This window comes from Sturnira hondurensis, unplaced genomic scaffold (genome assembly GCF_014824575.4).
Source record: "Sturnira hondurensis isolate 20B ecotype Veracruz unplaced genomic scaffold, ASM1482457v3 Scaffold0002638, whole genome shotgun sequence".
Taxonomy (NCBI): Eukaryota; Metazoa; Chordata; class Mammalia; order Chiroptera; family Phyllostomidae; genus Sturnira; species Sturnira hondurensis.
The window spans coordinates 11,910,698-11,923,311 of record NW_028075269.1 but is presented as its reverse complement, the minus strand read 5'-3'; the positions used below and the strand labels follow the sequence as shown (position 1 = coordinate 11,923,311).

The 12,614-nt window shown below is 45.2% G+C and overlaps 1 protein-coding gene across 10 annotated transcripts in view; it reads right to left on the bottom strand.

Annotated features, from left to right (window-relative positions):
- Positions 1 to 11,100: 11,100 nt before the first annotated feature.
- Positions 11,101 to 12,614, bottom strand: part of CD44 (CD44 molecule (IN blood group)) — an 85,669-nt gene continuing 84,155 nt past the window's right edge. For all 10 annotated transcript variants that reach the window (XM_037040496.1, XM_037040500.1, XM_037040498.1 and 7 more), the window contains one exon: positions 11,101 to 12,014. In XM_037040496.1, coding sequence (XP_036896391.1) covers positions 11,810 to 12,014 — 205 coding nt within the window. In that variant the 3' untranslated portion in view covers positions 11,101 to 11,809. The remainder of the gene's footprint in view (positions 12,015 to 12,614) is intronic.

Here is a 12,614-nt window from a genome sequence, read left to right as displayed (position 1 = left end):
CACGTAAGAGGTGTCTCTTCCCATGATTCATCTGTGTATTTATTCAGCATGTATGGTTGAGCACCTACTACGTGCCAGGCGTTCTTCTAGGTGTAGAGGACACTGCAGGGAGGAGGAAGCTTAATATGAGGTTTGTATACCTAGCTACGAATTCTCTGAAAGCCTTACACAGTTCTAAGCATGGGCAGAGGGAGACCAGACATAGTAAACCTGATCTAACCTCCTTACCCCCAAACCACAGAAGCAGAAGCGGGTGTGTGAGTAAGAGAGACAGAGTGGGGGAGGGGTTTGTCCCAGAGTGGGCAATGTGAGACACGCCTTTGCAAGGTTTGCTCTCCATTCATTAACCCCGTCCACCTCTGGTGTCCCTACAATCCTTCCTTTCTCTCAGTAACCCCCAGCTCTTCCCACGGAAATAATCAATCTCTGTGCATTTCAGGTCCTGCAGCATCCCTCTGCTTTCCCCGCCTACCATGTTGGAGGTCAATTGCTTTCCTTCTCCTACAAGTTATAATCACTGCACAGCAAGTGGCGGCCCTGTCTCTGAGTCTCTTGTGTCCCAGGGATTGGCCCTCGTCTCTGGGAACTAGAGAAGCAGGAGGAAAGACTTAGGGAGTGGTTGCCACCCTGGGTGGTGGCTGGGGTTCCCCTGGATTACCTAAAATCAAACCTGTCTCATCACCTCTAGGATTAATTTCTTTCAGAACCCCCCTGCCCTGACCTAAATATCAAATACTATTCTCTCCCATTCATCTTGACACTCCTCCTCACAAAATTAATGTCATGGACTTAACACGCTTCAACATTCACATCCATCCTGCCCCCGAGGTAGTTTATCAGATGCCTTACTCTCATTAGACCACAAATATCTTATCCAAGTCACGTTTCCCTAAACCCTGGAAGTAGGAGGAAATCTCAATTTATCCAGTCACACTGATATTATTTAAAATTTAGCTCATTAACTTTTTTTGTAATAGGAAACATTTCCAGCCTAAAACTTCTGGGAATAAAGAATTTCCCTGAAGACAGATGTGTGGTTGCCTGTTTACCTTTCTACAGAAATGGAGTGGACCATCCTGACTGGTGTGGCTCAGTTCCTTGGGCACTGTCTTGCAAAGCAAAAGGTTGCTGGTTCAGTTCCCAGACTGGGCACATGTCTGGGTTGCAGTACAGCTCCCAGTTAGGATGCGTGTAACAGGCAACCAATTGATGTTTTTTTCGCACATAGATGTTTCTCTCCCTCTGTTTCTCACTTCCCTTCTCTCTAAAAATAAATAAATACAATCTAAAAAGAGAGAGAGAGAGGAAGAAGAAATGCAGTAGATCATTAGTTTTGTATTTTTAATGTTAAATTCTTTCTTAAGGAACGAGTGACAGCAAATGAGCCAATATCTTCGAGTAGCCCTAGATTCTCTTAAGCAAATCCATTTAGCCAAAAAAAAAAAAAAAATACCTTTGCTATCTAAATGTAGGGTATTGTTTCTACAAAACCTTTCATAAGCCGAAAGGGTATCAAGCAAAGAAGCAATGGCCTCAGGACACATCTTGCTAACAGATGCACAAAACGAACCCCTGGGTTCTGGAAGCACAGATTGCTCATGGACAAGTTCAAAGCTACAGGGACTTGCTGCTGAGACGCTGGGTGGTCTCCCGGGAAGGAGTTTGGCGGGGCTCCTTTACCTGCTCCCGTGGAGAGGCCCCTGTAACAGTTGGCTGCAAAACAAACATTGAATGCTACTTCCACTTTCACCTTTTCTTTTAAAAGCAAAAATCCTCTTTGGATTTCTTTCAGTTAGTGAAAACAGCACTAATGTAGGCCCTTGGTAAAAGGGAAGTGGTATGAAGTGAACTTTGAAAAAACAGGGGCTACCTGGAACTCCAAACCAGAACTGAGAGCCAGAATTGGGTATAGAATCAAATGTTTCCCCAGACACTGAACAGACGTGCAATGTGTGCTGCGTTTAAAACTGACTAATCGACGTAAACGGTTTTACAGTCACGGACGATGCTGAAACTCACTTCGTAGCTCATCTGTGCTGCCGCCAGCCCTCCTCGGGAGCTGTCGGGAGAATCGTTCGCGTTGGAAGGATCGGTATGTTCGGGCAGGGCAGTGCGGGGCCGCAGCTATGAAAGCTGGGCCTGGGTCCAAGCTGCTCACGTGGACATCTTGGCTCTGCCGCTTAGTTTCCCCATCCGTCAAATGAAGAAAATATGGCACTTTATCTACGTGGTTGTTCTGAATCTCCTTTCAGTTTTTTTGTGTTAGCACAGTCTTATGTAGCGCTCTGTGCAGGACACTGTTATGGATCTGGTGTGGCTCAGTTGGTTGGGTGATGTCCTGCAAAGCAAGAGGTCCCCAGTTCGATTCCCTGGGTTTTGTGTTTAGTCCCTGGTTGGGGCATGTATGAGAGGCAACCAATCCATGTCTCTCTCTCTCTCTCTCTCTCTCTCACATTGATGTTTCCCTCTCTTTCTCCCTGCCTTCTCCTCTCTCTAAATATAAATAAATAAATTATTTTAAAATAACAGATTAATTTGTTTAGTTCTGATAACTTTATAAGCTAGGTTCTATGATCCATTGCACCACATAGGTTAAATCCTTTAATTGAGTTAACTATACATTATACATTTTATATTATATATTATACAACACGTTTTAAACAGCACCTGGGAGATAGGAAACACCCAGTGTCAGCGTCAGAGGTAGATGCCCTCCTATGCATCCCTCCGCCCTGCCCAGCACAGCGCCCACCACACAGGAGGTATTCCATAGCCTGATTAAATGGCACTTAACTAATATTTCCTTCTCAGAATCTTTGAGTCCCTTTTTGAAACACAAGATATTGATTAAAAAGGAAATGTGGACCATCAGTTGTATCCTGACCGTTTGTCCCACCAAGCAACCCAGCCCCAATCCCATTCCACACCCAGCCTTTGGTGCAAGGACACCCCCCCTTCGCCCACTCCTTTCCGGGTTTACTTGGAGGATTCGAGAACTGAGTCCAGCCGCAGGACCCAATTTCCACAGGGAAGAGGACGAGATCCTGAATCGTCCACTAGGGAGCGCATGATCAACAGGCCTGCAGAGGCTGACAAGATGGTTGAAGGGACAGAGAAAAGAACAGTCTCGGAAAGAAGGAGCGCTTAGATGGAAAAATTCCCATTGAGCTCATCCTTGGCTGGCCAGACGAACGCGTAGGACTTTTTTTTCAGTTAGCTTTTATGCAAAGCTCTGCCAAAGGAGAAAGTGATCCAAAGAAGGGGGTCAGGGAGTCTTTGTCTGTGGAGAGAGGTCCCAGCGTGGCGCTGCCCTAAGGCAGAGCCCAGCATCACCAAGGGCTCTGTAGCCCGGGCCAGAGCTTGCGCTCCTGAAGGTGCTGTGCCCCAGAACCCAGTGAAAGTGGCTGCAGGAGGGCGAAGGAGAGGAGAGGCCAAGTGCTGCCGACCCTGGCCTGGAAGTGCAGCTGTAGACCCGCCTGAAAATCAGAAGAGAGATGCCGTTCGCACTGAGCCTCTTTGGGGATTCCTTTAAACCTGTTTTGATCTTTTTACTTAACTGTATGCAGAAGGTCGTTAATAAATAAGCAGGGACTTAGTTTCTTCCAGAACAATTGTTCAAGCCTTCCTCTCCTCGGTATTCCTCTAACTTTAGTTTTATCCATCTAATGGCTTTCCCTGACTTTTTTTTTTTTCTTAATGAGATTTAGAGTCCTGGGAGGAGGAGAAAATAAAAAGCAGAGCCCTTCCTGAACTCTAGTAACCTTGCCTGGAGTTTGAATTGCCCTTAAGCCTTTAGTGTTGAAAACCTGTCTGGCCACTTCCACCCAAAAGAGTTCCCAAGGTGTGGGCCTAGGATCTGTGGAGTGAAGCCCATGGAACTCCCAGCCTGCCTCCTCTTCCTCCTCACATAGGAGCCACCCTGAAGCTTGGCTCTGGCAGGGCCTTTGTGTGGTAAGGTTGGCAGTAATAAGCCTGCATATTCCAACCTTCCCCAGAAAACGGAGAGAAACCATTTTTCTTTTCCAATGGCTATCTGAACCTCTCGGAATGGGAGGGTGCAGGTTTTTAGAACCCCAATTCTTACAAAGGTTTGGGAAGGGCTCAGAAATTCTTGGAATAGCCCTGACTTCCTCTACATTGTGGCTCATATTCTGTCTGGGTCCCTACTACGAAGACGGGAGGAAGGAGGGAGGGACACCTGTGTACATCTACTATATTCCATGCATTTTACGTGCATTATCATATTAATCCCCCAGCAGTCTTTCCAGTAGGAATTACTATTCCTATTTAATAGATGACGAAGCTGAGGCGCCGAGCCATTCAGTAACTTCTGTAAGGTCATCCAGGGAGTAAGCGGCAGGGGTTGGACTTGAACTTGGAGTCTTATTTTAAAGGCCACCATTTCCTAACTACACTTTAGCTACCTTTCCTGAGGTTCTTGCCATTCCTCTTTAGGGAGTGAGGAAAGAGGAAGTGGTTTGGACGAGACTCCTGGAAAACAGAGTCAGTCATTACATGGTGAGCAAGAAGTTTGCTAGCCTTGGGCAGCAGGGCCAGGAGGTGGGTTATAAGGAGGCCTGACAGGCAAACCACTGGTGGTGAAGGGCAAATGTCAACATGGGCAAGGGATGAGGCTGGAGGCTGGGGTGCTGGTTATTGGGAAAGGAGTGTGGTTTAGCCAGACTTCCTGCTCCCCTGACCCTTTGCCCTGGGCATCGTAGCAAAAATCATATTTGTTCATGGCCTGCTCCTTCTCTCTTGAATAAACACAGCACCTGTGAGGTTGTTTACTGTTTCCTAAATTAATTCGATCACCAATATGGCTTTATATAGTGACTGTATCTTCACTTATTCATCCCCAAACACTTCCTGTGGTTTCTGGAAGCCTCTTTTGGCCTCAGCAGGCACAGAGAGCGAGGGCATACTGACCTGGTTTGCAGTATTCAGAAACGTCTATTAATTTCCACAGATTCAGTTCACCAAGTTTCTGGCAGTAGGCAATGACGTGCATTAATTCAGAGACTTCGGACAGAGCTGAGTTCCCATCCAGCTGCACTCACTCCCCATTTGTGCAGCGTGGGGACCATAATTAACTTCTTTGCGCCCCTAGGTGCCTCACCTGTCAAAAATGGGATAAGAGTTCTCTTCCCTACAAGAAGGAAAGACCCAAAGATTTGTGAATGCAGGCATCCATAAGCACTCAGTAAACGGCAACTTATGAAGTGATTATTGATCTTGACCTTTAATTGTGTGCTGCAGATACAGAGCCAAATCTTGCTTCAGGAGGTTCACTTTCTCATGGAAGAGACAGGGCCATGGGCAAATTAATGAAAGGGCAGGGTAAGACCTGCTTCAGTGACATGCGGGGACAAGGCAAAGAGGTGGCACGAGAGGGGCAGAGGCGTTCAGATCGTGGAGGGGTGGTGTGAGGCAACTTCTTTGAGGTTCTGATCAAAGCATGGGTGGAGTCCCAAGCCTGGTTAGTCTGCAGCCACAGTTCGAATGGCCAAGATTGCATCAGGGGCTGTCAACTTACCTGCTTCCTGGGCTCCTTACTTTCAGTCTTGCTTTGAAAGCAAACATCATTTCTATTACAATCAGAGGGGTCCTTTATAAAGAGCCTTGGACTCTGAACTATTCTAGTCCCTGGCACCCTATGCTAATAGCAACACACACTTAGAAACTGGTGGGAGGTCAGGAAACTGGAGGGGATAATGAAGAGAGGGATTTAGTACCTCCTGTGTGTTTGGGGGAGATAAATTAATATTCCTGTGGGAATTAATCTTTTTGAGAACCTAATATGTGCCAGGCACTGCTGTGAAGTTATTACCTCATTTAATCCTCATCATGACCCTATGAAGGTTTTATTGTTCTCCTTTTACGGATGAGAAAACGAAGACTCAAAATAGTTAAGGTGCGTGAGAAGGTTTGCACAGTTCAGTGGTAGTATAGGTATTAAAACGTAGGTTTGTCTAATTCCAAAGCTCATGCCCTTTTTACTAGACCAGGTAACCTGGAGGACATGTATTTAAACAAGATCCTGCCCCTTCCTTTTCCAATAAACGCAGCGTTTATAGAGTTATTCATGGTTTTCTAAAGTAATGCTATTGCCAACATGGCCAAATGGTGTGCATTTATTAAGCATAAACATGAGAAGTGCCCTGGAGCATGAGAGTCTTTCAACGCATCTATCATAGACTGATGGCATTCGTGGCCCTGGTCACTGGCCTCTTTGTAGCCGCACTTTCTGCACTGTGACTGTGCAGCGCCTCTCATTGAGAGGTACAATATATCTCCCACTCTCTAAATCTGGGCTGCTCTTGTGACTTGGCTGGCCAACAGTATATGATGTAGTGCTAGTTCTGGCCTGCAGCTCAAGAAGACCTGTGGGCATCTGCCATCACTTGGATCCCTGCCAGGCTTGGACCAGGCATCTGAAGGCATGCGAGGGACACACAGACAGACTTCAGTCACCCGGCCATCCCAGATGAAGCCCTCGTAGATTCTAGCGGGCCTGTTTGCTAACCACAGGCCCCTGTGTGAGTGCTGTCCGCCTCAACCGAGCCCCGCCCACATCAGCGGAAGCACCCAGTCCCTGGGTGGACTCAAGAAAAAAAACCCAAAGGTGTGTTGTTTTAGGCTCTTGCATTTTGGAGTGGTTTCTAGTGCATCAAGAGTTAACTGATATAACCAAAAAGTAATCTTTTTAATTAGCCGTCGGCAAAGCCAAGGCATTTATTCTTTCACTTTTCAGTCTGTACTCCATTCTGGGCTGATCGTTCCCGAGATGGACTGGGCAGCTGTCATCTCGGGATCTCATCTTTATCATCATTTTAGAAATTCCTTTTACTTTGTTTTCTGAACGTCATGCCTTTCCCTTTCCTGGTAACTCCCTGGTTTTGCCGGAGTACATTCTTTGGGAGTTGCCTGAGAACGGGTGAGCAGGGTTGGAGACAATGCATATTTGAAATGTCTTCATTCTACCCTTTCCCTTAGTTTGGTTTAGCTGCATTGGCTTTCTGGCTTGGAAGTGTTTCTCTCAGAATTTCGAAGGCACTGTTTCGTGGTCTTCAATGTGGCTTTGGAAGGTCTGATTCTATTTTGATTCTTGACCTGCTGTATTATCATTCGTTTCTCTCTAGAGGTTATCGAATAATCTCTCTGTCTCCATTGTTCTGAATCCTTCAACTAATGTGCTTTCATATGGATGTGTTTTCATCTAGTGGGCTAAGCGCTCACTTGGTTCTTTCTGCTTAGACATTCATGTTCTTCGGTTCTGGGACATCATTTTGATTTGTCTCATGGATGATTTCTTCCTCTTCATTTTCTCCCTTTTCTCCTTCTGCAACTCCTATTATTTGCATGTTAGATTTTCTAGAATGATTCTCCACTTTCCTTACTTTTTCTTCTCTGTTTCCACTGCTTTGTCTTTGCTCTTTTCTGGGACAGGTCTTTAACTGCAGTTTCTAAACCTACTATTGAGTTTACTTTTAAATCTGTGGTTTCATGTTTAAATGTTAAAGATCTCCTCTTTTAAGGTGTTCCCTGAGTGTTTTTCGCCCTAGCATCGTGTTCTTGTTTCACAGATACACTATCTTCTCTTATCTTACTGAAGTTATTAGTGATGTTTTTTACTTTTGAGTTTTCTTCTCTGTGAATCATCTCCGCTTCTCATGTGTAAGAGGGAGCCACAGAAAACTAAGAGTCTTGTGTGGTCCTGGTGGAGTTTGAGACGTGATCTTCACTGTAGATTGCTACACTCAGCATTTCCTTGGGGAGCCGTTTTTGTGAGTAACTCCATGGTTTTCTCTCAGGCTTATCAGATTGCCCAGAAAGACTGAACTTCTGCCTGGAGGACTCATGCTTGGTGTTGCCATTCTGGGAGCCAAGCTGGGGAAGAAGGCGAGGCAGTCCCAACATTCCTCATGCATGGCCTCACTTTTCAGTATGGAATTTCTAGTGTCAACTGTGTGTGCCTTATTGCCTTTCAGCCAGAGACTCATTATTTTGCCCTTTGCAGAAGATAAATTTCTAGTCATTCCCTGGAATTGGTAAAGAACAGTCACAAAGCTACTTAGAGTGGGGGAGGAGACCTGGATTTCGAACTCCGTGTCTTTGGTAGACTTTAAACCCCTCCTCCCTACCCCGTCCAGAGGTTGATGCTGCCAATGCCTGAGACTTTGAGGGGTTCTGCTATACAAATCTGCTGGCTTCTCAACTTTCCCTATTTCTGGCTTAAGAGTCAGCGTTTCCAAATTTACAAATTCAGCCAGTCAACCATGAACTGTCACTTCCGACATCAAATTTGGGTTACTGTTCTTTCTTCTTCCATTCTCTTTGGCCCCATTAGGTTCTGCCTTTTTGGAATACCTCTTGCTGTCTTTTGAGTCTTGTATAAGGAAAGGGAGATATGTTCACTTTCCTCTCTTTTCCTACCAGTCCAGGAATACTTCTTGGCTTTAAAGAACTAACACTTCACAATAGCTCATTTAGTTTGAAATGTGTGGACCATACCCCCTCTATGGAAAATTGGACTTTCTCCAAAAGAAGACGCTCAAGGAGAGAAATCCATGAGGTTTTCCATTTAGAAAAAATAACGTGAGTGTGAAATTTCAGCCACCTCTTACACCTGTAACCTTGTGCTTCTAAATTACCCAGACAGGCAGATGACCCAGCTGTTTTCCCCTCCCAGGCTTCCACGCCCCTTAAATCAGAGACTCCTGAGTCCATTTTCTTTAACTTTTCAATAGGAACCTTTTAATATTTTCCAGTAAGCACTTAACTGGGCAATATACACAATGTGCTTTCCTTCTTATTACTGGACCACCAGTAAATACACAAAAGTCAGAGGAAGGGAGTGCTGTGAAAAACCAAAGTGACAACGGTCACAGTACACGTGTGAACAACAGACTATTCTTTGAAAACTCAAAGTGATTTACAAAAGGCATCATGGTGAATAAATTACGTTATTCTTGTTCTGAAGTATATTTTACCCTTCTAGAGAATGGGCAGGTTTCCTTTCTCCTACTCCTACTGTGCCAGAATTGAATGAACATTGGCTATGAAATTGATCCTGGTGTCATGGGCTTGATGTAAAACCTTTTGAGAGGTTTTGTTGGCAAAATCCATTCTGCAAGCTAAAATCTGCAAAATATACATATGAAAATGTCTTTTGTCAAATTAGATTTTTCACCCACTGCTAATTTAACAGAAGCCCTCAGGACACAAAAGATCTACGCTTGTAGGACAAATTACATTGTAAGCGCTGAGCTTTGGAGAGCTTTCATCTTTGGTCTCCTAAGCTTTGCAAAATAATGAGATGCTGGCCCCTCACTAATACAAACAAGGCCCAGTTTAATGCCTTAGCCCAGGTCACCTGGGCTGATGTGTAGGAATGATGGTAGGAATGATGTGTAGTCAAGCTGTGCTTCCAGAGTTACATCATTATGTCAAATGGGAGACAGTGTATCCTGGTCCATGACCTTCGGGCAATATTGTAGGTAGGGCGCACCTATGAGATGGAAGTTCCAGAGTCCCCCTAGTTCTCCTAGTCCCATGTCAAGAACACAAAGGCATATCCAGTGGGGGACCACAACATAATAAAAGCAAAGATCATATTTAATTCCAAAATAAAGTAGGAAAAAAGTCTTCTCTCTCAACCTATTTGTTGGGAATCTCTAGAATGAGTGAAAAACCATCCCTAGCTATGAGACTTGTATGACTATCTATGGTGCTAAAGAGAATTTGGGGGTCAGGTGGAGGCCTGGAGCAGCCCTCCTTAACCCTATCCCACAGTGGCTTGTTGCATTCAGGTTCAAAGGCCAGGGAAGGTCTTGGACAGCAGAAGGCACTTAGACACTAGTGGCAGAAACAACAGAGTGACCACATGTCTATTTTCTTTTCTTGCAACATGAAAATAAAAACAAAATCAGACAGGAGAAGGAAAAGGGGTTTCCAAAGACCATGGCTGAGAAGGTGCACTGGAGAGAGAAGAGGGTGGAAATGAATGCAGAAAGCGGGCTTCTCATCTTTCAATATCTCCCTCAGAATCAGCTCTTCTATGTAAGTCCAGCCCTAATTTATGCGGGAGCTTTTATAAAGAGCCTCCACCTCCTCCTACCCCTTCTCCTCTCCTTCCTCCTCTTCTTTTTCTTCCTCCTCTCCCTTCTCCTTTTCCTCTTCTTCCTCCTCCTCTTCCTCCCTCTTTTCCTCCTCTTTCTCATCCACCTCCTTCCTTCTGTTTCTTTTTCTTTTTGTTTGAGAAACATTTCCAGTCAAGCATATTAGTTTAGGCTCCAGATAACTTTTTATGGGGGTCTAAGGAATGAGGTCCCATTTTATAGGGACTCTGACTTAATAGATCCAATCTCTTCTAACACAAGTAGCATTTGAGAGTTCCAGGATGAACAGGGCCTTCTGAATTGAAGAATAAAGACCACAGAGGATTTGCCATACGAGGGAGAAAGACGTTAATCTCTCATTTGGCCATAAACCTGGTATCTGGTGATAGGATTTCAATGGTGGCAAATCCTGTAAACTTTTGAGAGATGCCCCAGGCACTTAACTTTCTGAGTGGCAATGTCATTGGGAACAGACATAAAAATGCTCAAGCCGTATCTACATAGTTCACTCCCCTGACTTCCCTAATCTGTGCCAACCAGCTGGCTACCGTCTATGCTCTCTTTCATTTCCACTATTTCTCCCTTGATTACAAGAGGTCAAAAGGCACTTCTTGTTGTTTTTGGACATCACTAATGGGGTCATTGTCTATGAAATGGGTCACCACTACGGAAAGTTATACAGACGTAATGTGACTTCCCATAGCCTTTTGGGGGGAGCACAGGTGGCCATTAAAACATAAAAGCTGCTGAAGCTCTTGCTCTCCCAACTCTGGTTTCGGGACAAGACAGAAAGCCTCTGCAGCCTCAGAAATAAAACAGCGCTGTCTTCCCTGATTTTCTGTGAGACTGGCTGAGGGAGCCGGAGCAGGTCTCAGCTCTGAGATGAAGTCCTTCGGGGAGTCCTTCTCACAGGTTTGCGATGAGCTGTGGGGACCCAGACCTGGCTGGCTAAGACACTGAAGGATCACAGCACCAAGGGTAAAAGAAGTACAGACGTTTATTATAAATCAGCTTAAACCCCTTTATGCCTCTGACAAAGTAACAACAACAACAAAAATCATACTAATCAAAGGACCTCCAGGGTTTAATATCTCAAAAACACAGATAAATAGCTCACTACAGATAAATAGCTTCACCCTTTGGGCATTCTCAGAAGCACATATGAGACATTTCCTGGGGGTCTGTAGGAGGGGATGTGTAGCCAGTACACCCCAATCCCTCCCCCACTGGAAGGTGATGCCTAGGCATTGGGCCCCTGGAAAGGTAACATGGACCCATTCAGATTTCCTCCCAGGAACCAATCCCTCTTAGCTCTAGGGATGTCCTGAGCATGTGGCTGTCACCTGGGAGGTGGGGTGAAGGGAAGGTTGGGGACAGGAAAGATGTATGTGTGGCTTTTTTGAGAAGCCATCCATAGCACGCCCCAGGGAGTGAGCGGCTTTGAGGTGGGAACTGAAACAGTCAAATTCTTGCCAATTGTTAATTGGGCCCTCATTTCAGAAAGCAATGCTTATTTTTATAAATTGGATTGACTTCAAAAAACAAAGCACAATAAACAAAAAAGAGTAGAAAATTTTATGCTAAAAAAAAAAAGAACCGCAATGAAATAATCAGTAGCACATTGCATCTGTGAATGTCCCAGCTCCCTGTAAAGATTAGGTATGATTTCTAAGGTCATGGTGTAGGTATTACGCCCCGATCTTCACGTCTTCATTCTGCAAGTTCTGTGTCTCGTCGGTTGTCATACACTGGTCCGTGGTCTCTGCCGGCTCCTTGTTCACCAGATGCACCATCTCCTGAGACTTGCTGGCTTCCCCGTTGAGTCCGCTTGGCTTTCTGTCTTCCACGGCTCCATTCCCATTGTTGATCACCAGCTTTTTCTTCTGCCCACACCTAATAATTTAAAGATCATGTGAGAAACGGGTGCAATGATGCAATCGTCATCATCACAGTCATTATCACCATGGTTTATGACAATCCTAGAATGTATGTTTCACCTTATCGGACTCTTTAAAATGAAGTCCCCTACACCAGCAGTAAAAGCATCAGCTGGGAAACTTGTTAGAAAGGCAAATTCTCGGCCCTACCCCAGACATATCGAGTCAGGGGACACTAGGAATGGGACCCAGGATCTACGGTTTAATGAGCCTTCTTGGGGTTTCTGATGGACGCTCGAGGTGGAGAACCAGGGGTCACGACCCAGGAAGCCAGTGCTGTGACAGGTGAGAAAACCTGGGGCTCGGAGAATTCAGTGCCTTGCCCCAGGTTACTCAGCAAGTCATACAAGATCAGAATTCGACCCCTGGAGTGCCTGACTCCCAAATTCCAATTCTCCTTTCACCGCACTATGCAATGGAAATGTTTCTTTCTTCTTAGTGCTTTGGCAATTTCTGCAGACTCGGAGAAACCACCCACACAATGATTGTAAATCAGTCATTCTGGTTTGTGTACTAAAGAAAATCCCATTACTTCCTCTGGCAGCTGACACAGGTG